Here is a 26,582-nt window from a genome sequence, read left to right on the forward strand (position 1 = left end):
CAATTTTACTGCCACTTGTGACTTAAATCCAGTACATTAGAAAATAGGTTATTTTGCATAACCTGCACTTTTGACTACTTTTAGTGATTTAGGCAACGTTGTTTACTTTAAACTGTTTTTAAAAATGTAGAAAAACAACACACGGGAAAGGAGTGTTGCCTTGAATTATTCATTATGACTGTTTAAACAAGTGGCTGTTTTAATATATTGAATGTTGGGTAATGCATCTGTGATATATTTATGGTCTGCGTACTTATTGGTTCTCCTCCTCTCCACCACCCCCACTCCCCCATCCCAGCCATTTAATAATCCTTGCATTTGCATTTTGATAATACTTCCATTTCATATAGCACCTTATCACGTCTACTAGACATCACAAAGTGCTTCACAGAATATACTATGAAGTGAATTGACTGTATATTTTTGGGCAAAACGATTAATAACAAATAATCCTCATATCTGAAGTAGCGCCTTTCACGATGGTGGGACGTTTCAAACAGGGTTACTGTAAATTGTATTGATTATGTATTTTCTAGGGAAATGCAACTGCTAATTTGCACACTACAATGTCGCATCTCCAATAATGCAGCGCTCACTGGGACTATATTGGAGTGTTAACATAGACTGTGAGTTCAAAGTCCCAATTTGGGTCTTAAAAGTACAACCTTCTGATTCAGAGGCAAGAGAGCTACCAACTCAGCCAGGCTGACAGCAGTGCTAAAAGGGCATATGTTTCAGTTTATTTCTTGTCATCAGTAAGATACAATAATCATTTAAACACAATAAACAACAAAGTTAATTCATGAACAGTATTTTATTCTGTCACAAATTGTCAATATTAGATAAAAGTTCAGCATATGTATTTATTTTATGTAATTACCTTGCACATATGACTATTGGTATGCATATCCTAAACAGAATATATTTTAACATTGAATTGGTAAATACCTTCAATGCAGACCATTGTCTACAAATTATACTATCAGCAGCACAGTTTAATACAACTTTATTCTAATGTCTTAAAACTTGGATCTGAGTTTAGGTAATGTATAGGAAGAATGCAGCTTGCCAAATCTTAATGTTTGACTGGACTTTCTGGTGTTTCAATGTCTGTACCAGGAAGGAAGCCATCAAACATAGAATGTCAGTACTTGGTTCTTGGCAAGAATTTTAAGAGTATACTTATCCTCTAAATCTAGAATATATTTTAAAAGGAAATCTCCTTCATTCTTCTCTGCTTACAAGGCCGAAGGAGAATCTGAATCAGCTTCTATTCAGATTAAATTAGCAAATTGATGAATTTCTCATAGAAAAGATAATTATCTTACTAATTCAGTTCAATCTTGGTTACTTTTCATCAAATTACAAACTCAGATCAACAATTGCATGCTCAAAAATTTGTGTATTCCCTTTAAAACTTGAGGCAAATAAAAAATCCATTCTATCTGTGGATACAGCGGTAAAAGAACGAGGAGCTTGCACGTAGACTTCTTTAAATTTTGCGAAGACCTTATTTTCAACATCCCAAGAATAAATTTGTGAGAAAGTGTAGTCACTTCCCATTACCAGGTAATATCGGTCTTTAAATGAGAAAGGCTGCAATATCATTGATCCTCGTGAAGGCAGATCTTGTATTTCTACAAACTCCTTTGTATTCCATTTCATTATTTTAGAGTCACCAATAAATCTAGTCAGGCAAATGAACAGGTCGCTTTCAATTCTAAAACTTTTCACAGCAATAACATCCTCCATATGTTGCATTTCACTCTGTTGGACGAACTGCTTGGAATTTTTGTTCCATTGAAAGATGTCTGGAACTTGTGACCGACTTGTTAAGATTAAATGTGACTTTCCGTCAATGTTGACATACTCTGCATCAGTATCTCGGAACCATTCGTGCATAGTCTGATAAGAATAGAATCCTTTTCCGTTCCATTTATATATTGTTGATAAGCCAGCTTTCGAGCTATCTGCTATGATAAAGAACCATTCGTTGTCAATCTGGAAAGCTTCTATGTCATTTGGTTTGGAAATTTTAGAGACTTCGATATCTTGAAATTTCACAAATTTAGTCCAGCTTTCATCGTATTTATAAATGACAGAACCGCCAAAGAGCTGTGCAACTACAACAAAGACTTGATCTTCAATGACTATTGCTTTGCATCCAATTATTGACTGACCTGTAAAAATACTGCAGTGCTGTTATTTCACATTATTTGCATTTGAATAAAGACAATAATATACATTCCTTTCTCAAAGCTAAAACTGTTTAATGAACGCAAACACATACAAGGATTCCAATGGTCAATACTCCCCAATTATAGGAGTACTGAAAATTCAAATAATGTCAGAAAAAAACTTAAGGAACCTTCCACATTCCAGAACATCTCAGACAAAAGGTAAGTATGTGATCTTAGCTTTTCAGATGTCCATGGAGTTTTAAGATATTCCACTTGGCTAATTTTATCTTGATGAATAAAAGTTTAATTTTAACGATGTTTTCCTTTGCCAAAAAATGCTTTAGTATAACTGGATTTGTTGTCGGTCAATGGTGTGTCATTTCAGCAACATACTTATAAAAATAATAAGCCTTGCATTTGGTATATTAAGTTGTCCAGACGTCTCAAAGAGCTTCACAGGATTTACTGTGAAGTGTAGTGTGTGTGGTGAACGTGACAGTCAGTTTGCACACAGCAATGTCCCACAAACTTCATGAAATGAATGAATAATTTTATTTGGAGGATTGATGGCCAGGGCACCAGGAGAAAATCCCTTCTCTTTATTGAAATTTTGGTAATTGGAATCAAAAAGACTACAAGAAATTTAAATTAGAAAAATAACAAGATATTTTCAGATTAAGCCAAAATCAGGACCCCGTAGAAAAAAACAGAAAAGCAGAAGTGTTTCAACAGACTTCCTTACTCAGAAAGAATTATAACTGTAATAAATAATATATCATCCTTGCATTTGATATAGCGCTTTTCATGTCTTCTAGACATCTCAAAGCACTTCACAGAATATACTGTAAAGTGTTGACTGTATGTTTGTGGGTGAAACGCAGGAGCCAATTGCGCAGTCGTGGATTGAACTGACTAATTTATTATTGTTTATTTTTCTTGAGTGATTATTATCAGGTGTGTGGAGTAAGGAAACTTGCCCAATGTTTTGCTCTGCCGGGAATCGAACCCACTCTCGCTTGCAAGGCAAGTTCTCTAACCACTGAGCTACAGGAGTCCGAACTGTAACTTTGTTTGCTAGTCGCCAGTAACAATGTTAATAATAATAATGTTGAAGGCAATAAAAGCTTAGTGCATCATGCCTAAAAATGTCAGGAGTATCAAAATCCATAAATAGGAAGGTTAGAGGTAACAATTTTTATAACAATCTTATAACACTTGACAAAAAAGTTAAACATTCACAGAATGTATGAGAGTCAATACAAGACCCAAACATGTCTCACTAACATCTGAGCACTTTCACTTGAGAGGAAATTTTATCCCACAATTGGAAAGATGTTTTCCTGTTTGTTTCCAGTTCTCCAGTATAAATTTCCTGGCCACTCAAAGCACAAGTGGGCATAAAAGATTTTTATGAAATATCTGGCATTGTACCAAGGACAGGGTGCCATAGCTTCTCACTAAGTAAGGGGCTAATCCAGTGCAGAGAAATAGCATGCTGCGGGACTTTCACATGAGCTTTATGCTATACTGTTTTAATTCCAATGTGTAGTTTGATTGTTAACGATTCTTCAAAGTTCATGCAGCAAGAAACAAATAGACATTAATTGCTGGGTTTGTAAAGCAATAATATACATCTGTGAATTTCGAGTACAAGACAAGAGATGGTCTATATGCTATTTTGTTTGCTGGGTACACTGTTTACATGATGTGATCTGCTTTTGATATTATCAATTGCTAAATTATTCAAGTAATCTATCTCAGTTGCCTCTTCCTGTTTCAGGTTCGATAGCCCTACTCCACAGAAGGAAGCCTTGAAAATATGCTCAGAAAAAAAGCACTTCTGCACGACTCAGTGGGCTGATTAACCAACATTCAGCTCTGTGGAAAGTTACATCTGTGATTCACCAGGAGTCACCACGTATTATTCTCCCACATCTTTAAGCTTTACTATTTTGCATCACTTACAATACAATTTTAGCAAACAAAAATAGGATATGAACTTTCTCATGTCTTGTATGTGAAATACAGACAATTAAATAGTATCTTTCACATTGAACGAACATCTCAAACTGCTTTGCTTTTTAAGGAAATATGTGTTGACTGGTATAATTTATCTTTATTTTTGTGTTTTGCCGATCTTCTACTTGAGATATATTTTCCAGAGTGAATCAATGGTAATGGCTAATGCTATTGTGCAGGGTTGAGAACATATCTACACCTCCAAGTCTCATTGATAAGGCAGATATTTTGGTCAGCCAATAACAACACCTTGGATCACTGTCTCTCCTTGAAGCAAGTAATTGAGACCTTGCTTATCTTCTTTCACCCACCCTCCAACAATATATTGGTTAGAAATGCTACTCATTTTATTGACTCCAAAAGTGTGCCGGGTTCATTGGAGTCGCCAGGATTTAAACCGAGCACCTTCTGACCCCCAAATCAGGATGGTATATTAATATATCAGATGCTAAGGGAACAGCAACAAATTAATAAGCATCTACTCCCTGAGATATATGCCAAAATACATCCCAGTTTACCATCAACTTAACCAATCTTGAAATAGTAAGTATATAAGTTTTAGTCACCAATAGTATTGTCTATTATGATATGGTTTCCAGTCATAGGCTGTCAACCTGGCTCACTTGGTAGTATTCTCCCCTCAGTCAGAAGGTTATGGGTTCAAGCCCTAAGTCAGCACTTTGAACTCATATAGTCTGAACTGACAGTTCAGTATAGATGCTATGTAAGATGTTATGACAGATAAGATGTTAAACTGAGTTCCCATCTGCCTATTTAGGTGGACGTTCGGTTGTGGTATTTCAAAGGCTCCCTTTATGCACATACATACACTTTACACATATTTCCACTTTACGTGTTGATTAAAATCTGCAAAAGAGAAGGGAGTTTCTCCCTGTGTCCTGGCCAACAATTACCCAATAAAATTGGTCATGCACTTTTTTGGCTGTTTATTCATAATAACTGATTAAATAGCTCCATTGGCAGAGATTGAGAAGATGCCTATTCTCTGGTTTGTGAAACTTACCATGCATGGTGGAGGAGCGGGGTGAGTTTAGACACAGACAGGTAGGCAGGCAGGCAGGCAGAAAGTAATTAAAATGGGTGAAACTTATCAATATAGTATAACTGATATAATTTTAAAGGAATTTATGATTTTCCCAGTGAGTGCTTCTCTGCACCACTGTAAAACGAGTGCTCCAGGCACATACAGGGTGACCAAAAAGTCGGGATATCTACCCTATTATTTAAAAAAATTAAAATATCATAATTTCCTTAAGACTTATTAGACATTGTAATGGTATCATGGCTTTTTAATCACCTTGTACTTAGCTGCAATGCAGTTCAATGAAAGGCTAATTTTGGATGACTGATAATCTCACAGTTGTCATGAGTCATTGTATTCTTGTCACCAGTTCTTTGAATCTTAAGCGATGTCTTGAAACTCAAGATACCATCTATATGTTCTCTTGTTATTCTAGGATTATTGATTCTAGATGTGGAAACAAAATTCTAGTGGACACAGTCCATCGACCCTTCTCCCTACAGATTTCTGTTTTAATTCACTTCCTGAAGTTGTTTAATTAGAAATACTGACAGTTTACTGCTCAGCACTGGAAAAGAAACTGATCTTTCTCAGATATGCTCTTCTTTAAGATAATTGGCAAAAGAACTAAAGGGGAGATGAGGAGTGGGACTGATTGGGTAGCTCTTCCAAAGAGCCAGTGCAGCCACGATGGGCCAAATGGCCTCCTTCTGCGTTGTAATACTCTATAATCCTATGATTCTTTCTGGGATTTGTTTTTCTTTCTCATTTATAGGCAATTAAGCCTGTTCCTTAATAGCTCATCAAATCACATATCCTTTTTTCTCTTCTGAGTATATTATATACTATAAAGTGGAGTGAAGTGTGTTTTGTGGGTGATTTTTTTTCACACCATTCTTGGTTCCTAGTCAAATTGGATGATTAACAAATTAATAATTTACTTTAAATCATTTGTACTAAATTAAGTAACAATATAACAATCCTTGATTTGGTATAGCACCTTATCATGTCATTAAAAAGTCTCAAAGTACTTTACAGCATTTACTGTAAAGTGGAGTGACTGCATTTTTAGGTGAATGCGGCAGGTAACTTGATACAGGAATGTTCCACAACATCTATAACGTGAATGATCGATGTTATGTGGGAGATCAGGATGAAACCCGGGAAATTCGGGTGAAACTCCTTTGACTGTTCAGGAAATCCAGGTGAAACTCCCTTCACTTTTCGAATACTACCATGGGATTTTTAACATCCATCTGAGATGGTACCCTACGTGGCAGGTGCTATATCAGTGCAAGTTGTTGTTGTTTAAGATAATAAAGGGAATTGACAAGCCACAGAGTAGATGACTGTTCCCTCAAGTAAAGGCATCCAATTCAAATGCTATCTTAACATTATGGCTAGGACAATTAGGAATGAGATCAGAAAAGAATTTTACACACAGAGACATGCAGAAATGTACACTGTACTCTCCCAGAGGTGGAACAAGTTAGGAAGTTTAAAGGGGAAATAGATACTTGGGAATTAAGAGTATTAAAAAATGGGTAAGGAGGAAGGGCAGTGAAACGGTATTGAAAGATTTGTTGCGAATTAATAATCTGGTGGTCCAGGCTTGCTGGTCTGAATAGCTTCTTTCTGTTCTGATAATTAATAATAAAAATAATGATAACATATTTCATGTGTGATCTTATAAGGTGAATAATAAACTATTTCACTATGGAAATTACACACAGGAACCTGATCCAGTTTTATCCTAATGTCTATAAATGCACACAGTCTGGGAGAGGTAACAGATTGTAATCAATCTGCTGCTTCTATTCATCTCTAACTTGGCAGCACTGAGGCCAATGTTAGTGTCCACACTGCTGCTTCAGCTAACTCTACAAAAATTATGATTGAATTTGGGACATCCCGAGATCAGGACTAGACTATGTTACCAAAGCAATGACATTTTTAGAACTTTCTAAACTATGGAAAGGTTGTTAATTTGAAGTAATGGTAAGCTTGACAGAATGTGAAAGGAGATGATAAAGATTTACTGTATAGCCACTCTATGCCTGTTTGCCTTTAGGCTCTACACATGCCAAATCTCCTTTGTATTTGTAGTATGAGATGTTATAGTAATCATAATTTGAATCATTCAGCTTTGACCAATTATGATAAGAATATATATACACATTTATATCAGCTGTCAATGGAGATTCATACGTACCAGTGATATTATCGTAACTTCTAAAATTCATTTCAATGTGATCCCATTGTAACACTCTGCAGTTTCCCACATTTGGCTGTGCAATTGCTACAAATATGTCGTCTTTGAAAGAGAACGTGTCCACAGACAGAGATTGGTAGGGTAAAACCTGGTGCACCACGAACTCTGCATATAACAAAAAAATTCACATTATATAGGTCAATAATAGGTATATATCGCAATATTTAATTTATCTTTTCTCCCATTTAATGAATAGTCACTCCTTTTGATTACAACACAGCAAATATTCTGCCCAACATTGTCCAACAACACCCTACTTACAAAGGTGGTGAGAGCTTTATAAAATATTGTAGCATATCTGGGGATCATGACTGGTGGATAAGGTCTTTGGCTTTCACCACAAAGGAGAACAGCGAAGACAGAGGCACACCTGATCATTATCAAGCCCATTATGGGATCAGGAGGTCACAGGTTCTCCCATCACACAACAACATCTTGCATTCATATAATGCACTTAACTCGGAGAGGCGGCTTGGAGCTCTGCGCAAAGGTGGAGATGGGCTCCAGGGAATGTGCAGCACTTTCTCAGCAGGAAGCTGTTGTTACCTCCATCAACAGGGACATTAAGGGGTATAAAAGGATTACTACAGGCAAGAAATAGTGAATCTGGAGAGACTCAACTTAGGGCGTTGGCAACCCAGATGTGTGGTACCTTCAGCACAAGGCTTTCTGTAAATGTTGAGTAACACATCTGCCTTTGATTATTTTAGCCCAGATGTTTTTCCCTCCATAAACTATTAAGAGACGATTCTTCAAACATTGGTAAAATTAGAATTGATATTTTAGCAATTATTATGTTATGTTTTCTTTCTGAATTCAGGAAGCCACATTTTGCCCTTCTTTCCTTAATTTCCCCAGGACCATTGTTGGAATCACATGTGAATTAACTCGTCCTTCCTCTATTACTATGTTTTGGTCAGCGGGGTACTTGGCACCTGAAAGCCATCACCACGAGTATCCAAACCAGATTGAGAGTTCTACAAATGCCAGCCACATGTGGCAAAGTTCCCTGTGTCTGGAATGAATTACACACTTTCTCCCTGCACCTATTTCTGGAGGCGCAGGTTGGCACCAAAGGTTAGCGATCTCAGAATGTGTGTTGGGGTATTGCTGGACTTTAACCAGCTAAAATCGCTTAGCATGCCATTGAGAACACTCCCTGGTAAGCTTCTCTCTCCTTGTACAGCTACGGCCACTCTACCCATAATTGGCTTTGCAGGGTTAACAGGAACTGAGTGGGAAAAATCCATACTCCAGTCTGCCCCTCCAAGTCCTGCTGATGAGCCAGACTTGCCAGTTTGTCATCAGGAATTGAACTACTGAGACCACCACAGATGATGGATTTCTGATATTCCATTAGAAGGCACAACACCTGGATCCATCTCAGTCCCAAGAAGACCCTGCTTCCACCATCACCACCCCCACCACCCCAAGAATAGTATTTGAATAGCAATCCTTATTTGCACAGTTGAAATTGTAGAAAAAAACAAAAAATCCATCTTATAGCCTGTTTACAAAAGAAGATCCATGAATGAACCACCACCTTAACTTTCAGATTCTGACAATCAGCAGGTTCATTCGACCAGACGTTAAAAGGAGTTGGGAATAATGCTACATGACCTTTTAACTCCTTCTCAATTACTGTAGAAAAGAAGAGTTTTCCCTTAGGATTAAGGTCAAACTTTTTTGCTAATAATACAATTGAATTGTTTGCACCAATACATCTACAAGATATTGATTGCCGAAATGTATATGGAAGAGAAAGTACTGTGGTACCCAGATCAATATTAACAACAATAAGGCACAGTGAAGACATCTGTGGAACATGCCTAATGATTTTACACAGATGCCTGGAATTCTGGACTACTTCTGAACCTCTGTGACCCATGTCTGCTTCTGCTTCCTCTCTTCATGTTACTATTTGCTGAGTTGTTTTCTGCTAATGAACCAACAGCCACAATGAAAAAGATGTATATATCATACAATAATGTTATCACACCGTTTCAATTATTCCACCACGAACACTGAGTGGCATATTTAAGTTTATGTTGTTACCTTGGTCTTTAAATGCGAAATTGAAAAAAAATTAAGTCGAACAAAACAAATCAGAGGAAAATAAGTGAATGCAGTGTATGCACTGTATTACAACAGATCATATGCACAGCAAGGAATCACTTTAAACTCTCTCCTCATATAGGATGGAGCACTCAATCCATGACTGTTTGTGGGACACTGCTGTGCACAATTGGCTGCCGCGTTTCGCCCACAAATTATACAGTCAATTCACTTTACAGTATATTCTGTGAAGCACTTTGAGACGTCTTGATGACGTGATAAGAGCTATATCAAATGCAAGGATTATTATTATGAAATGATCAACTCTAAAGTAGCGCATCATCTTCCCTCTTTCCTTTTGAGGAAACAACCAGGGTATGAATGCGAGCACCACCCTGCAGAGGATAGAGCTGGGGAAATGCAGCACTTTAATCACAAGGAAATGGCAAATCTTCGATAAACTGAGTACAATCTTACCAGATTTAAATTTTGAAGTCTCAATTCCCAGAAAGATTGGAGCTGAACAGGAGATGACTGTTAGATGGGAACTCAATGTAAGTGTTTGCCTCTGGAGAGCCAGTGATCATGGAAATCACTTGGTGCGTCTCACTTGGTTGTGAATGATGTAGAGATGAAGGTTATGTGGATGAATGGGAAACCAAAGAAACCGCTGGACATCAAGGCTTTTATCATAAGACTGAATGTGGAATATTATAATCAGATTTGGTCTCCTAATTTCAAAGCGACATAAATTAATTAGTAATATTACAGAGAAGAGAAGAGCAACAAAGAGAAATTTCTACAATTTGATCATTTTAGAAGTCAGACTGGGGTAATCAAAATGAAGAGTAAAAGCATACATAAATCATGCCTTTGAAATAAGACGGATAAAATTAAAGTTAATAAGTATGTTTAATTGAATAATTAATTTAAGATAGTATCCCCCTTGGCGAAAGGGGATGCTTTCAAAGCTAATAATGTATTTACTGAACATGAGATTGGAAAGATCTTCACGTGTGGATGTCATTGTGTGGCATACTCTGCCACTAATCTGCAGGACAATTCATATTTATTCAAAAGGAAACTCAAGAGGATGTCACTGCAGGAAAGGAAGGACCAAGGAGTGAGGAGCACAACCGTAAATCTGGAGCAATATGGTCTTTAATGGGTTGAAGTTTGAGATATAAGGAACCAGAAAAAAAACATGGATTTTTTTTCGAGAACTGTTCCGTTGTGATCAGAATGGTGGTATTCCTAAACTTATTCCATTCTTTATTTAAGGAAAGAATGGATTCTGTTTGGAATGATAAAATATATTTTGAAATAATCCATCCCCCAATATCGGAATAATGGGAGTTCCCAAGGCAATGAAAAGCCCTAGGTGTTGCTATCTTGGAGGTAACTTATCAAGCCTCACTAAAGATTTACATGGGCCTCCATTGCCATTTGCAAACACATGAACATTTCTCTGTGGGCTTATTCATCAAGTACCGCCCTAGTTCAGATAGAGTTAAGATCGTATCCCCTCAATAAACTTGCAAAGACTATTTTTAATATTTCAAAATTATCCCCAATCTGCAGAAATCCAAGATGATGTTATCCAGAGCCTTTGGATGCCACCTTGCTTCAAAAATTGGTAAAATGAAAGGAGGGGTACTTCAAACCACATTTCAAATAAAGAATGGAATGTGTTTAGGAAAACCACAATTTGAACCCAATAGTCTTTACAATTGTCAGTTGGGCTTTGATTCAAAACTGTACTGTAATTCATTCAGACTTTCTTGGGCAGCTTTTAGAAAACAGCATACCTGTCGCTGAGCAGTCAAAAGCAGTTAAATCTATTAACTTCTTTCCTTGATGTTCAGGTGGGCCAGCACAGATAACATCAGAGACTGTGGCATTTGTGGTCTGCAACCAACCAATCAGCCACTTGGCTTTACAATCACACTGTAGGTCTGTTCCTCGTAAATCCCTATAAAGGAGACGGCAGTTAGAGAAAATGCTGAATAAATATTTATAAAAATTTTAATAGAATGTAAAATATGTGAAAATGATGTTATCCATTAATCTAAATAACAAATCTCCATCTGGTGGAGAATATGGACGCATGGCACAGGTCAGGTTTCAGGATAAGCATGTTTTCCGGTACATAATGAAAATGAAAGAGCACTAGTTGGGAAAGCAGCAGGGTAATTTAGTGCTTCGCATCAGAAAAAGTGTCTTGGGAGGTAAAGTGCATCCCCTGCAGGGAGCTCGGCTTCATGTCATGATGACCCATGAGAACTCACCTCCAACCCGCGATCGCATCATTTCCAGCTGTGAAAACCCTGCAGAAAACCTAACACAGTTTTTCTGAGACACATTAGATTTTAGTTCAAATTACAAATGGGTTCAAACCACCCGATTTGATATTAGGCTTGCTGCACACTCCTCCTTCTGTGTATAACAACTGCACAATGCACAGCAAACAGTCATACTTATTGAGCATTGATCTTCCATGCAGTTTATCTCCAAGTAAAAGGCAAAATACTGCAGATGCTGGAAATCTGAAATAAAAACAGAAGTCGCTGGGAACACTCAGCAGGTCAGGCAGCATCTATGGAGAGAGGAAAGTGAGTTAACATTTCAGGTCGATGACCTTTTGTCAGAACTTATGCAAGGAATCAAACATCTCTAAGTAAGTTTGATTACAAGTAGCAGGAAGAGTTTTAGTTTGGTTTATGCTTATTTATTTGTGTTTATTCATGAAATGTAGTGTAAATGCTAATAACCAATTTATAATGGAAGTTCTTGCCAACCCTAATATGTGATAATTTGCCAGATTCGACTCATTGGGTGACTTTAGCTTGTTCTTGGCCAGAGTTCCACACGGAGCAAATCATTGTAGCAATTTCTAGAGGCAAATTGTCACAATCTTGAAAAAAAGGGCAAAAGTGGGAAGAATCAACACAGAGATGACTTACTGAGCCTTGCTGGGGATAACCTCCTTCTGGTTTCTTTAAACAGAATTACAATTTACAAACGTATCAAACAGAGAAAGAGTTTCATATTCGAAACCAACAATATCCAAATTTATCTTTCACTGCTAAAAAAGTAAGAAACTTACAGTTCAAGAAGAGAATCCAAATCACTGAAAGCATCCCTTGGTAATGATCTGATGTGACTGTTAGCCAGGGAACTGGAAATAAAACAATCATTTTTTTAAATAATCTCCTTTGATTTGAACCTCAGTTCTGAGAAAAAATATTGCCTCTTTCTGACGTATTTGTTTCTTTCTATTGAAAAACTAGTTTCACAAATATTTTATACTTATACACTTTGACAATTAATTGCATTAGGTACTTACAGATGGATCAAGTCTCTAAGACCTCGAAAAGCATATCTTGATATAGAATCAATTTTATTGTTTTCAATGAATCTGCAAAAGTGGGAACAATCAGTACCTCAAATGGTTGAGTAATACATTTCTTACAAACACCGAGGAAAACATATTATCTTAAAAAATATGAAAACTAAAGTACTCACAAATACTCTAGATGTGAAAGCCCAGCGAAGGCATCATCTTTTATTAACGTGAATGAGTTTGAATTCAGAAGGCTGCAAGAAAGAATCAATATCGATTTGCTTAGGGGTTATAACTTTAAAGTTACATAAGAAACATCTCTGGATTGATGACTATTTAAAACGTATCTGCGTAACAATTATTTTGCAAATGCTGGAAAACTAATTTTTGAACTTTAATAATTCCCAGAGGGGAAAAAATCAGCTTCAATGGTGGACAGTAAATTCCAAAGGTTTCACAGGAAAGATATCAGCTAATTTCTGTAAGGGACAATGATATTATCTTTGACTAAATTTATTTAATACACTTTAATGCAGCCTGATAAGGCTGGTAATATCAAGGTTGGCCAGCATGATACCACTTCATCTGGTAATGTAGAAGCCCTGACAGCCATGTGTGGCCTAAACAGCTATCCTGCTTGAACCTTAAAAATAAGTGCTTCCGATGCCTAAAATTCACACGATTGATATGATTAATCAAATTGTTTTTTGCAAATGGACAATAGGTCCAAAATTCCACCTATTCTTCATCTTTAATCTTCATCCTGTCTTAAAATTGAAGAATGTACAAATTTATAGAAAATTTATTAATTAATTCCTAATTTGGAAGCCCCGGTTGTTTTTAAGAACTATGGAAAATGGGCTGACAAAGATTTTTGACAATTCTGGACAATTTTACATGTTAAGCGCTTTGAGATATTATCCTACATGAAATGTGTCATTATAAATGTAGGTTCTTGTTGTTGTTGAATGCCAAGGCTAGATGGGGAGCACATCAATCCACTCCAATATAATTCTAGTTGCAGTTATGGTCATGCTCTGATCACTGATGTTATGGAGTTCAGCTTGATAAGTCTGACATGCCTTGCATTGGGTATCAGAGACTATATCAGTGAAAGTCTACCAATTCATACACTTCAATCACCAATTTGGTAAAGTAAAGTTAAAGGCAGAAGGCTTTTGACCTGATTGACAGATTTTCCAAAGTGCAGGATGTAATTGATGGTATCCACAAAGCCACTAAACAATCTGTTAAGGCAACATTTTTTTTAGTGTAAAAAGGTATTAATCCACGAATGTGTTCATTGTTAACATTAGCTGAGACAGATCCATTTTACACATTAATGCTCAATACTCGCCTAGGTCATCACCATAACTCATCATTCTGAAGTGCTAATAGGTTCAAGAGCATTTGCTGGAAATAACCCTATTGATTGTATGGGATTGTGCATATCCTCTCAGTCTGTGTCTAATGACCACTTCATTAGGAGACCTACATCTGCATTAAAGCAGGGTAATCTTTGCATTTGGCATCACACCTATAACATCCAAATGTCTCCAAGACGCTACCCCGCAGCATGAAGGACAGAGTATAAATGCAAGTTGGTGGTGTTGTTGTCTCAAAGTGCTCTACAGGTAATTACAATCAAGTATAGTGATTGTGTATTTGTAGACAAATGTGCAGCAAAGTTGCAATCAGCAATGTCCATAAAGAACCACAAAGTGAGGACTATTTTTCTTTAGACTTGTCTCATGATAAAATAAACTTTGTATCTGATACAGCGTCTTTCAAATAATGAGAACATATCAAAGCGCTTGCTTCATAGGGTCTATTGCAAAGAAGAATGACTGTGTATTTTGTAGGAGAACACAGCATAGTGCCTTTCATATTGGGAGGATGTCTCAAAGTGTTTCACAGTGCTGGATGGGAACCCAAGCTGGGAGTGGGCAGAGAGGGGTCTGCAGACAGGCAGGTAGGACATAGAATAGTATCTCATCTGAAGGACAGCACCTACTGCCAATAATGCAGAACTGCTCCAGTATTGCACTGGAGTGTCAACTTGAACTATGAGATCAAAGTCCCGGCATAAAGCTTGAACCTACAATCTTCTGATCAGAGTGCTACCAGCTGAGTATTCTGAAACAAATGTTAAGGTGCCTTGACTGTTCTCTCTGCACTTATCAATATAAAGCAGAACAATAATAATAATAATCCTTGCATTTGATATAGCATCTTTTCACGTCTTTGAGATGTCTTATATTTTACAGAATATACTGTAAAGTGAACAATGTGCATAAATACAATGGGATGTAGGCTGTACAGTTTTGTTCGCCTGGAATAGAATACTGTGCTGTAAGCTACTTTGGTAGAGGATGGAAAAACTGGGCCAGCAGATGCAATCCTCATTCCTGGCATTAATCCAGAGGATGTATTAGCTATGCAACATCACATGATAGCCAGATTTTTCTATGAGTATTTTTGTTGAGAAATGGTTCTCTTTGAACGGGAAGTCTGGGCTAGAGTAATGGCTTTCCCCCCAAATTTGCAAATTCAAAGAGACTTTCCATTAATTATAAAGAACAACATTTTCCACTTCTTCTTTTTCTTAGAATATTTGGAAGATGGAATGTTATCGAAAAATAGTTCAATTTGGCATATTGAATACAACTACGTGGTTAACAAAAGATCCAAAATCCTTTTGCTTTTATATTTCAATGTTGCCCCTATAAAGTTGCCGAAAGCATAAAACAATGGATAAATTTGGGGAGCCATAGAGTAGTGCAGACCCACTTGGCTCAGGAACTGGAATATTGATCCCACCACAGAGGGTTGGCTCCATTCTGACATTCTGATGCCAACCATGCCACTTTGGAGAGACCCTATCTATCCCACTCCCCCCCTACCCCCCAGGAGGTCAGTCACAAACTGGGGGTTAAGCCCTCACTAGATGTATGGCAGGTAACAGGAAGGAGCTTCCTGGTGGGGCACACAGCTCAGCACGAAATGCGTGAGAGCAAAGCAACCATCTTCCTGCCCACAGCTCGGATACACATCCTTTCCCATTGAGCGATGGTTCCACCAGTTGGAGTTGCGGAGCTTGAATAGCAGCAGTTTACCTCTTTGCAAGCTAATTATGGTGGATTCCAAGTGCTAGAAGCACTGTATGTTCATAAATGTGGACTCCAGCTAATGCTTTCTAGCAGCTGTTGCCCCAAACCTTATCAGCCTTTTGATACCTTCAGCATGATGGGAGAAACAACAGCTTGCATTTATATAGTGCCCTTCACACATGGTAGCGTAAGGAGCACTTAACAGTGGCAGAGCTTGATGCTGAGCAGCAGAGGGGAGGTGACTGTAGGCATGGTCGGTGAGGAAGGTTTTCAGGTGTGATCTGAAGATGGGTAAGGAGGGAATAAGGTGGAGGGATTGAGGCAGAGAATTCTAGATTTTCAGTAAATAGAAACCTGGTTATTAGCCAATTGCCGGATCGCTTTTCTGGGGTTAATAATTCCTTTAAGAAAATAATAACGATAATAAATTGGTCACTTCAATCCACGACTGTTTGTGAGACACTGCTGTGTTCAGTAGGCTGCTGCGTTTTGCCCACAATAATATACAGTCAATTCACTTTACAGTATATTCTGCGAAGCGCTTTGAGATGTCTCGAAGATGTGATAAGGCGCTATATCAAATGCAAGGATTATTATTATATATTATATATATACATATATATATAAATGACTGAAATCCAACCACCAATGGTGGAGGGGAGAGGAGGAGGGATGTGCAGAAGGCCGGAGCCAGCTGAACAAAGGAAGAGGGTAGATGAGTGGGGTGTAAGCAGGTTTTACAGCTTTTACCTAGTTCAATCAGATACCATTTCTGCCCCATGTATGAAAAACACTGACAATTTCATACTTTCCATTTGTATGTATGTTGTAGTCTATGTCTTAATGTTTTCAGTACCTGGCTGCTTAGGGGAAGAAACCAGCAATTGTACAAATTCCCACTCCCCAAGGCTTCAATAATTTCCACCATTGTGGGTCAACTATCTGAGTCCAATAACTCCACCACCATTTCTTCTTCTGTGGGCATGTTATATGCCAGTTTTCTTATGCAAGGATGAATGTATTAATGGTAATATTTGATATGTTTTTTATAAAATAAGATAATGTCTTCCTTTAGAGTTATTAAAATCCTATGTAAAATTTCCTATGAAAACGTTATCAACTGAACAATAGCAGGGAACTACAGTATATTAAAATGTTTCACTTGTCCATTCCCATTTCTTAAGGCTGTGCATATTCTTCTGCACCTACATACCCCAGCCTTCAGGTCATCTCCAGTGTGTTTACATGATCTGTGGTCTACTTCCCAGGCCCTTAGATGTCTTAGCTTGTGTTGAATGTCTTCTGTTGCAAAATGCAAAGCTCTGTTGGCAACCATCACATCTTTAAGCTCTATCCTTGTGAACCTACTTTTCATGCATGCTAGCTTTTTCCTCAAAATGTATTTACAACAGTTATAAAAACCCATATGTTATCTTTCTGTGCCTACCTATCCTATATCCGTTCAACCTCGTGAATCATGATATAATAATGTGATTATATATACAAAAAAACTAGTTGGATACTTTGGACTAGTTGGGTAGCTCTTTCAAAGAGCTGGCACAGGCATGATGGGCAGAATAGTCTCCTTCTGTGCTGTAAGATTCTATGATTGTATGATATATATATACTGTATATCTATATCTCAAGCATTTGTGTACTCCATTTCTAATGGCAAGGGAATTTACTTAAAATAAACATCAGGATTAAAACTATTACAAATGTCAACCTAAGCAGACGATAACCACTTGGAAGGTATGCGTTTTGAAGCCTTAATAAAAATTGTATTCATTCTTGATAAAATTTTCATGCTCCAATCATTCAACAGTATATCATTTTTACTGGCCATTATTTCTAGCCCGTAGAATTGTTCAAGTTCGTAGTGATGACATTATAAAGCATACAATTTTCCAACACTAAGTATCCTCTAATATTTTTCTACATTACTTTCTGGCCTGATCAGTTTTCCTCCAGGTTATTCCTTCTTATCCCTCTCTTTTTAAATCTAATTGATGGAGTTTGGCTCAGTTGGTAGCATTTTGCGTTTGAAGGTTGTGGGTTCATATCCCACATTAGGATGTGAGCCCATAATCTAGGTTGAAACTCAAGAGATGCCATCCTTTGGATGAGAGATTGAGCCTAAAATCCATCTGCCTGTTTTTCGTGGTTGACATTAAAGATCCCATTACATAATTTAAAAAGAGAATTTCACCAACTGTCCTAGCCAAAAATATTCCACATCAATTAGTCATTTACCTCATGGCTGTTGTGGGAAGCTGCTCTCACAAATGATTGCGGCCAATCCCTACAAAAACAGTCATTACATAGGTCAGTAATTGCTTGCAAAGTGCTTTGAGATGGTCTGACATGATGAGAGGCTGTAAAAAGGTAAACATTTTTTTCTATCCCTCTCTGAAGATAATGGTTGAAGGTGGAATGTGATTTCAGGAACAGCAGCTTCCCCCAGGACTCGCTTAAGTGGCCAATTACCATGTGTGATCATGGCCAATAAACATTGATAGGCAACAAGATTATGGGTATATCATGTCTGCAGAATATACAAACCCAGGTTATGAAATCACCCAAGCCTGACCATTCTTGCTCAGCATCCACACACGGGTACTTCCAGAAGAATAACGGTCAGGACCAGTAACCATGGTTAGTTCTATACGCCTACTTTAATCAGGAATTTTGAAACTAAGTGTGGAGCCCCACTGGCACCCCAGCACAGAATAAGCTTCAGATCTGGGACTTTATGCTTCACCATCTGATACAATAACCAATTGAGTTACAGGAACACTTGGAAAGTTCAATAGGTTTAGCTGATACTTTGTGTAGCATTAGATTGGCTGCAAACCACCTCCCGCATCGTAGAACGCTGACTGAATAGATAATAGAGAAGTCAATTATCACAGATCATTGATTCCCCAGCCATTATTACCATCTTATATGCACAATACTCCTATAACGGTAATGGGAAGATTTGACTCTTGCTATCGTCATCCACCATTGTTCAGAATTAGCATGGTCCATTTGTGTCTTCTATTAATTAAGTCTATATACAGTCAATTCACTTTACAGTATATTCTGTGAAGCGCTGTGACATCTCAAAGACGTGATAAGGCGCTGTATTAAATACAAGGATTATTATTATTATTATAGATAACTTTGTTTTACCAAAACATAACTGTATTGAATACAATTGCCTTACGAAGAGGGGAGGGTGAGGGTAATACTCACAGAAGTTGCAAAAACGGTAAGTGCGAAAACATGCCTTCTGCCAATTCCCGATAGCTGGCATTTACCAAGCTCCTGGGGGCACAGTAAGTACAAATGAAAAGAATGCAATCGATTTTTCACCAGTATCAGGTTGACCTTGATACAACAGAAACTCTACCACAGTCTCTGGCAGTAAATATTGATTTTAAAATTATACAATAATAGAGTAAACCTACTGTGGAATCTCTATGATCTGTGTCCTATTGTAATAAGTTACTGTGGCCTCTGCCTTTATAAAAGATTGCCTCCTACAATTATTTGTGCTGCACAGCTTTGGTCAATTGTGCCTGTCTTTGGCACTTCTGTTATTTCCCTTTTCTTTGCAGTTAGTTTCCCACTGATCATGTCTTCTGCTTAACAGCAGTCACAGGACCTGCTAAGCTGCGTGCAGATTAACACAGAAATTCCGCCTTTTCACAAATAAAAAAAAAAGGAAACCTTGTGAAAACAGAGCGAGAAATGAAAACAGATCAGATAAATGAATTTGAGTGATAAACATTTCATGGCCAGTATAACATCACGCGGGTGTTGATGAGGAACCCCCCCCCCCACCCACCCACCCCCCCATCCCCCCCCCACTCTCTTCGTTTTGCTCCGTATTAATGTAACCAAACTCGCAGCGACCATCACACAGCTCTTACCCAGTCATTTTGCACAAAAAGTCTAAAATAAACCCTGCCATCGAATTGCATTCTGTCAGAATAATGTTGCACATGATGGAACTAGTACGTGAGGGTGCAATGTGGAGCTACCAATCTGCTGCACGTCCAATAGGGTCTCGATTGCCTCCCTCCCAACCTTTCCCCCGACTGCCTTACTATCACGATTTTTTTTTTGTGTAATAGTGTTGGAAAAAAAACATGATCCGCGATAATAGCATTTTTGCATCCTCGATTGCCTTTCCTATCCCCCCCCCACCCCAACCCCCCCCCAACCCCCCCCCACCCCACCCGTGTCTTTGTTTTATTTCATGCAGCGCTGGACTGGCTGGTCCTGGGGTTACTTACAGGGAGTTTATGTCACTGGGGATGGTCCTCGGGACTGATGAATATCCAACACATATAACAGTGTCCTTTGTGCAACTGCACGGAGACGGACATCTCGTTTTCCTGAGCTCAGCGCCCGGTAATAAGCCGATCCCGATGGCCGCACAGAGCAACAGAAAGTGGCCGTCCGAAGTGCGCATTTTGCCTGTGACACAGTCATGTGCGATCGGAAAATAAAGAAGGAGAGGGGGGGGGGGGGGGAAGGAAAAAAAAATTTTTTTTTGCAACCCAGCCCTGCGCTTTTGCTTTGCCTCCACCGCGCTACGCCGCTGCACTAAAAAAAAAAAAAGCGCTGACATCAGCGTTTAAACTGCAGCTCCCGGCTCCAATGAATTATTTATTCATCGCACTCCTGACTCCGGAGCGTTTGAAATATATATCCCGTTTCCGATGCGCTCCGGGTTCTCATCGCGCACTTGTGTCCACAAGCTTTGCTTTCGCCTCCGGCAGAAGGACTGCCCTTGGTTTCCATTCCAGGTTATAATAAACATTCTCACACACCCCCACACACACACACACACACACACATATATATATATATATCCATATTGCACATATATCCAAGTTGCATACGGTAACTATAAAATACACAAATCTATGTAATGTACATATATACATTTTATAGTGTACCGTCTGCAACTTGAGTCGAGAAACGAGTCATTTTGAGGGAAGTTGCACCGCAAAGCATCAAAGCTTTTCTTTCGCACTTTTGCAATCTGTAAACATTTCCCTGATGTTCAGTCGCCTGCACGTGCCGAATTATTTGGCCCTAAAAGCCCTTCTTTTCTTTCCCCCCCCCCTTCAGCAGTCGTTTTAAATGGGTTTTCCTTCCACGGTGCACTTTGTGGCCTCTGATGTGCATCCGAAATCGAGCTCTTCCTTTGCATGTTTTATTTTTTTTTAAATCAGGGACTGAATTCCCAAATAGCCCCCAAATATGGATTGCATATCTCCCATCGGTGTTCAAGACTGCAAGTTGGAGGGGGGGGGGGGGGGAATTGGTGAACTTTTTAATAACAGTGGTTGAGGGCTCCCAGACTCCCATCGATTTTATTATTAATTCTGCACCAATAAGTGGAGGGTTGAGATTCCCAACCATTGCAATCAGCACCTTGGACAAGGACAAGGACAAGAGCTGCCACCAGTCACCTCGCCACCGAGCAAACAGCATGCAGTGAAGCAGAGTGCAAACCAGGGAGGGGGGCATCAGGAGGGGGTTAATGATCAGCGTTGCTCACACGGGCTCTCTGCCTGGCAGCTCCTGAGAGCACAAGCTGAGTCATTGAAACCATTTCTATTCGGTGCTAAAAATAGCCTGTGTGCCAGGTCAGTAATCCTGGAGGGAAGGACAAGGGAACTGCAAGCGTGCCCAAGGCATTGAAGATATCCAGGTGCACTGAAATGATGATGATGATGATGATGATAATAATAATAATAATAATAATAAAGCGAATGAGAAACACAAATGCAAAATCACCTTGTATCCACGATTCACTATTAACCAAATAACACAACGGCAGAGGAAGGCAACCCTGCCTCAGAGGCAGCACTGTCTTCATAACAAGAATAATAGTGAAAGGGGCCCCCATTTGGGGAAGGGGAGTGTTAACATTTTAATCATGGGAATGAATAACATTATTTAAAATAGCCGCTGTGTATGATTTAAAGGGCATTACAATATGTGTGTGTTTGTGTTTGCACCATTCCACCGAGAAGCTGCTGATCACAACATTAGGGGTGAGGGTGACATTTGAAAAATCTCTTATGTTCAGAGGCACCACCCCAGGAATAACAAGTGAGTACCTTTGGATTTTATTGGTCTATTTATACTTTCTGTACGTACTGCTGATTTATGTAATACAGCATATATTTTCCTTTCAGTTGCTGTTAATGGAAAATCTCCCAAACATAATAATCCTTGCATGTAACACAATGCCTTATCACGTCACTGAAATGTCTCAAAGCTCTTCACAATAATTTATAGCAAGATGTAGTTACTGTGTATTTGTACACGGATGCAGCAGTCAATTTATTCGCAGCTGTGTTCCACACAGCCATGAAATGAATGATCAATTTTATCTGGATTGTTGGCCAGGATGCTGGAAGGTATTCCCTTCTCTTATTGAATCATGCCAAGGGATCTTTAATGTCCACCTGAAGGCAGACAGGACCTCTATTTACTGTGTCATTTGAAGGACAGTACCTCAAACAATGCAATGCTTCTCAGCCCTACATTAGAGTGTCAACCAAGACTATCAGCTCAATGTACCAATGTGGAGCTTTAATCCACAATCTGCTGACTGAGAGGTGAGACTGCTATTAACTGAGCCAGGCTGACACCCAGCTCAAACATATGACAAAATAACTTGGGGGAAGAAGCTAAAAAAAAGGTAATTAAACAGAATATAAAATCTATTGTGATGTTTCCCACAAATGACATATGAGTAATTGGTGTTAAAAACATTTGCTCTTTTTGACCGCCCCCTCAACCCATTTCACAATTACCATAATTTATTCACAGGCTTACTATCAAAATAATCTATTGCTTCAATTGTATTACACGGTACTTTTATTATTAATTTTCCGCCCCCAGTTTTCTTTGCCTTCCCCCCAAGATGTGTTGGCCTATTTTTTCTTCCTACTGGAATATGGTTACATAGGCGGCAGTTACCCCTCTGTCATTTCACCCAAGTGGCCATTATTCAAATGAGCTTTGACAATAAATGAAAGCTATTTGACCGTGGTAGGGGAGGAGGGTCATTCACTCTTTCAATTGACCTTTTCATTTGTATTAACTTGCCAAACCTTGTGACTGATGAGAGAATTTCAAAATGTTCTGATTAAATATTGTTTGTAATGAATTACATTTTCTTACATCCAGATTGCAAGCAAATTGATTCTATTTGCACAACATCAAAATGAACCCAAGATTTCAATATTTTAAAAAATCCATATTTTTCAAAATGCAATTAAATTGCTTAACCAAACTAATCAGACTGCTTCCTGAATAAGAAAATATAATTATTATTCTATAGTTATCTCAATTACTGAAACAACTTTTCGAGGAAGTGAATAATTGAATCAAGAGAACCAAAGCACTCTTCCAAGAGCCATTATGATTACCAGGGACAACTTTACATCTTTATTCAGGTATGGAATCAAGAGGAACTCTGGGCGATGGAGGATAGTGGACAACACATTGATTCATTCCAATCGCATACACCCTCTGGCAACTTTCACACAGTTGTATTGGCATAAAACTGAAACAATCAGATTATCTTTGCCTTCCTTCTCATAGTACCTATCTACTAAAGCAAGATTTTATAGTTCAAGTGCAAGTCCCAAATGCAAATTACATCTATTCAGAGCCAAGTTGCCATATTCAGCCTAAGCAATCTTCTTCTGATATTCTATTATCTGATTTTCCCAGCATCATCTTTCTTGTTCCTCCTGTGCTATGATTCCTGAATTCTGCATTTTCTTTAAAACTTCCTTAAAGCTTGATTTTTTTTAACATTTCAATTGACAAAAGTATTCATTGGAGTAATCGACTTTAATCTTTGTCCTTTTCAGGTTGCTATTCTGATTAATTTGATTAGGCATGTCCTTCGGTGAGTCCAGTTTAACTTAAAACTGCTGATCAAAAACTACTTAGGAAATTAACAACTTCCAAAGCCATTACTGTCTTTCCTGCCTTCAAAAGAGCGATGGCTTGTGTCTACAGAAGTTTGATGCAATATAATTGATATGGCAATGCACTTCAGCAGATCTGCTTTTACAATTACCATAACATTGCTTCTGCCTGTGTTGTTGGATTTCTCCAGTGGAAACCCATTAAAGGGGACTAGATCATCACTGACACTTCTGCAATTCACTTGACAAAAACATTTTGCCTTCAGGATATGTAGAAGTGTTGTGTTTTCCATTTCCTTTTGTTCTTTGGCAAATTTGAATGATAATTGCTATAATGGCTAATGTTTGCTAATATTCACAAGTGTAATTGTGCTAATGGCACAGGGACATTGAAACAGGAGTAGGCCACTGGAGCCACAGCACCATGTTGTTGCTCATGATTACCCTGCCTGTGTCATGGTCTTTGTCTCTATCAAGCACTGTGTATATACTGGACACTTGTGGTACCTGCTCTTCCTGTTTCTTCCCTCTCCTGTTGTGTAACTGCAGATGACATTCTCATTTCAAGCACTCTCAGTGAGATGAGATGAAGTAACCTAAAGCACGGTTGAAAGAAACAGGCTTTTAAGCTTTAAGTAGGGAGGGGGTGAGACTCCAAGATAGAATTGTAAAAAGCAGGGGCAGAATGATTGAAAGCTTGTCCACCAACGGCAGGGCCGGTTGGATGGACATGAAGCAGGCTGCTGAGTGGAGAGCGTGGCTTGACTGCAGGAGGTAGCAGAGGTTGGGTGAGGCAGTGGCTTAGTGAGATGGACTGCGCATCCTTGGATGGTGATGCTGTCAGCACCTGAGGTGTGGAGGCACTGACGGGAGCCAATCAGGAGAGCCTCGGTCTTGTTGACATTCAACTGAAGAAAGTTTTCGCTCATCCAGGATTTGATGTCAGGCAGACATTCTGTTAGGACAGCAGTGGTCCTGGGAGTCAAGAGTGGAGGCAGAGAGATAAAGTTGGGTGTTATCCACATACATGTGGAAGTTGACCCCATGTTTGTGCATAATGTCACCAAGTGGAAGCATGTAGATATTGAAGAGGAGGGGAAGGACAGAGCCCTGAGGCATGAGAGGGTGGGTGGAGGACCCAGTTGGTGATGGAGAAGGGGAGCCTGGAATTGTCCTTGGCCTCCAAGCTGGTCTTGGAGTAGAATGACAATATGGTGGAGGAGAGGGTGGAGCAGTAAGATTTTATAAGGTCCAGTCAGATCTGCCGATTGGCCGGTAAGTTAGATTTGAGCCAGGTGCGTTCAGCGGCACACATCTGTGCCTTGAGAGGCTAGAGGTGGCTGGTGTATCAGGGTGATTTTTGTGAGTAGGAGATGGTTCGGGAAGTGAAAGGAGCAAAGGCATTGAGAGTGGTGTAGAGGGAGTTGTGGAGGAGAGTGACCAAGGGGGATAGTTCATTGCGTGAGGAAGCCCAGAGGGGGAGGAGTTCAGATGACTCCAAGGCAGTGGAGAGGGGGGGGGAGATTTTTTTCCAGGAGCAGTAAGTGGAGGAGGTGGGGTGGGTCACGGTAGGAAGAGGGATTGAGGAGTTAAGGGAGACTAAGTGATGGTCCAAGATCACTTTGTCGATGATGGTGAGGTCCAAGACAGTGAGACCCCGAGTGATCACCAGGTCGAGGGGGTGACCGTGGACGTGGGTGGCAGAGCGGATATGGAGGGAGGGATTGAGAGAGGAGGGAGGAGAAGTCAGCAGAGTTAGAGTAGGAGGGGAGGAAGTGAAGGTTGAACTCGACTAGCATGAGGAGCCATTTGGAGCAGAGGGACAGGGAAGATATGAGGGGGGAAATGTCGGGGAGGAAGGTGGTGGAGGGCTTAGGGGGTTGATAGATAAGAAGAATTTTGAGGGAAAGGTTAGAGAGGTGATAAAGAGTAAGGTGTTCCCAGGAGGGGAAGGTTGTGGAGGAGTAAGGGGATAAGTGGAGTGGGGAGCAGGATGTGAGGGTCATACCGCCACCACGGCAGTTAGGTTGTGGTTATGATGGAAGGTGTAGCCGGGTGGTGTGACCTCTGTCAGGGGGAAGGTGTCGCCTGGAGTGACCCAGGTTTCGGTGAGGACGAGAATGTCAATGCTTTTGTCAACAATCAGGTCTTGGATGGTGAGTGTTTTGTTGGCGAGGGAGCGGACATTTTGTAGACCGATGCGGAGAGAACAGTTGGTTGCAGAATGTGGGGGAGGATTGACAAGGAGGGTGGGGATATGGATGAGGAGAGATTGGCCCCCAGGGTTAGGGACCGATGGACCTTGCGGAAAAGTGAGGGATAGGATAGTCAGAGTGGCTGCTGCCACAGTGGGCCCAATGGAGGATTCATAGGCTTGAGCAGAGGAAGGCTGTGAGAAGGTCGAGCAGGGATAGGAATCGCAGAGGATGGTGGGAGAGGAGGAATGATTGAGAGTAGTGAATGGTAGAGGACAGGGTGGGAGCATTTTGGGGAAGTAGCTCGGGTTGGTGGCGGCAGCCAAAATGTGCACGCAGAGACTAAGAGCGAATGGTGGGGTCTATGGTTAGCACACTGGTATAGATCATCGATGGGGTCAAAGAACATTT

At 39.4% G+C, this 26,582-nt stretch overlaps 1 protein-coding gene across 2 annotated transcripts; it reads right to left on the bottom strand.

The window, feature by feature from the left end:
• Positions 1–825: 825 nt before the first annotated feature.
• LOC103175824 (leucine-rich repeat LGI family member 2) lies at positions 826–20,500 on the bottom strand. Of its 2 annotated transcripts, none has more exons than XM_007889049.2 (8): positions 20,305–20,500; positions 19,259–19,330; positions 13,094–13,165; positions 12,915–12,986; positions 12,675–12,746; positions 11,377–11,540; positions 7,454–7,618; positions 826–2,180 (listed from the first exon to the last, which is right to left on the bottom strand). In XM_007889049.2, exons 1-8 carry the CDS (start codon positions 20,481–20,483, stop codon positions 1,363–1,365), a joined length of 1,614 nt encoding a protein of 537 aa, XP_007887240.1. In that variant the 5' UTR covers positions 20,484–20,500; the 3' UTR covers positions 826–1,362. The 2 variants fall into 2 exon arrangements, with proteins under 2 accessions (XP_007887240.1, XP_007887241.1); XM_007889050.2 differs by lacking the exon at positions 20,305–20,500 and adding an exon at positions 19,939–20,207.
• Positions 20,501–26,582: the final 6,082 nt, after the last annotated feature.

This window comes from Callorhinchus milii, unplaced genomic scaffold (assembly GCF_018977255.1).
Source record: "Callorhinchus milii isolate IMCB2004 unplaced genomic scaffold, IMCB_Cmil_1.0 Scaffold1, whole genome shotgun sequence".
NCBI lineage: Eukaryota > Metazoa > Chordata > Chondrichthyes > Chimaeriformes > Callorhinchidae > Callorhinchus > Callorhinchus milii.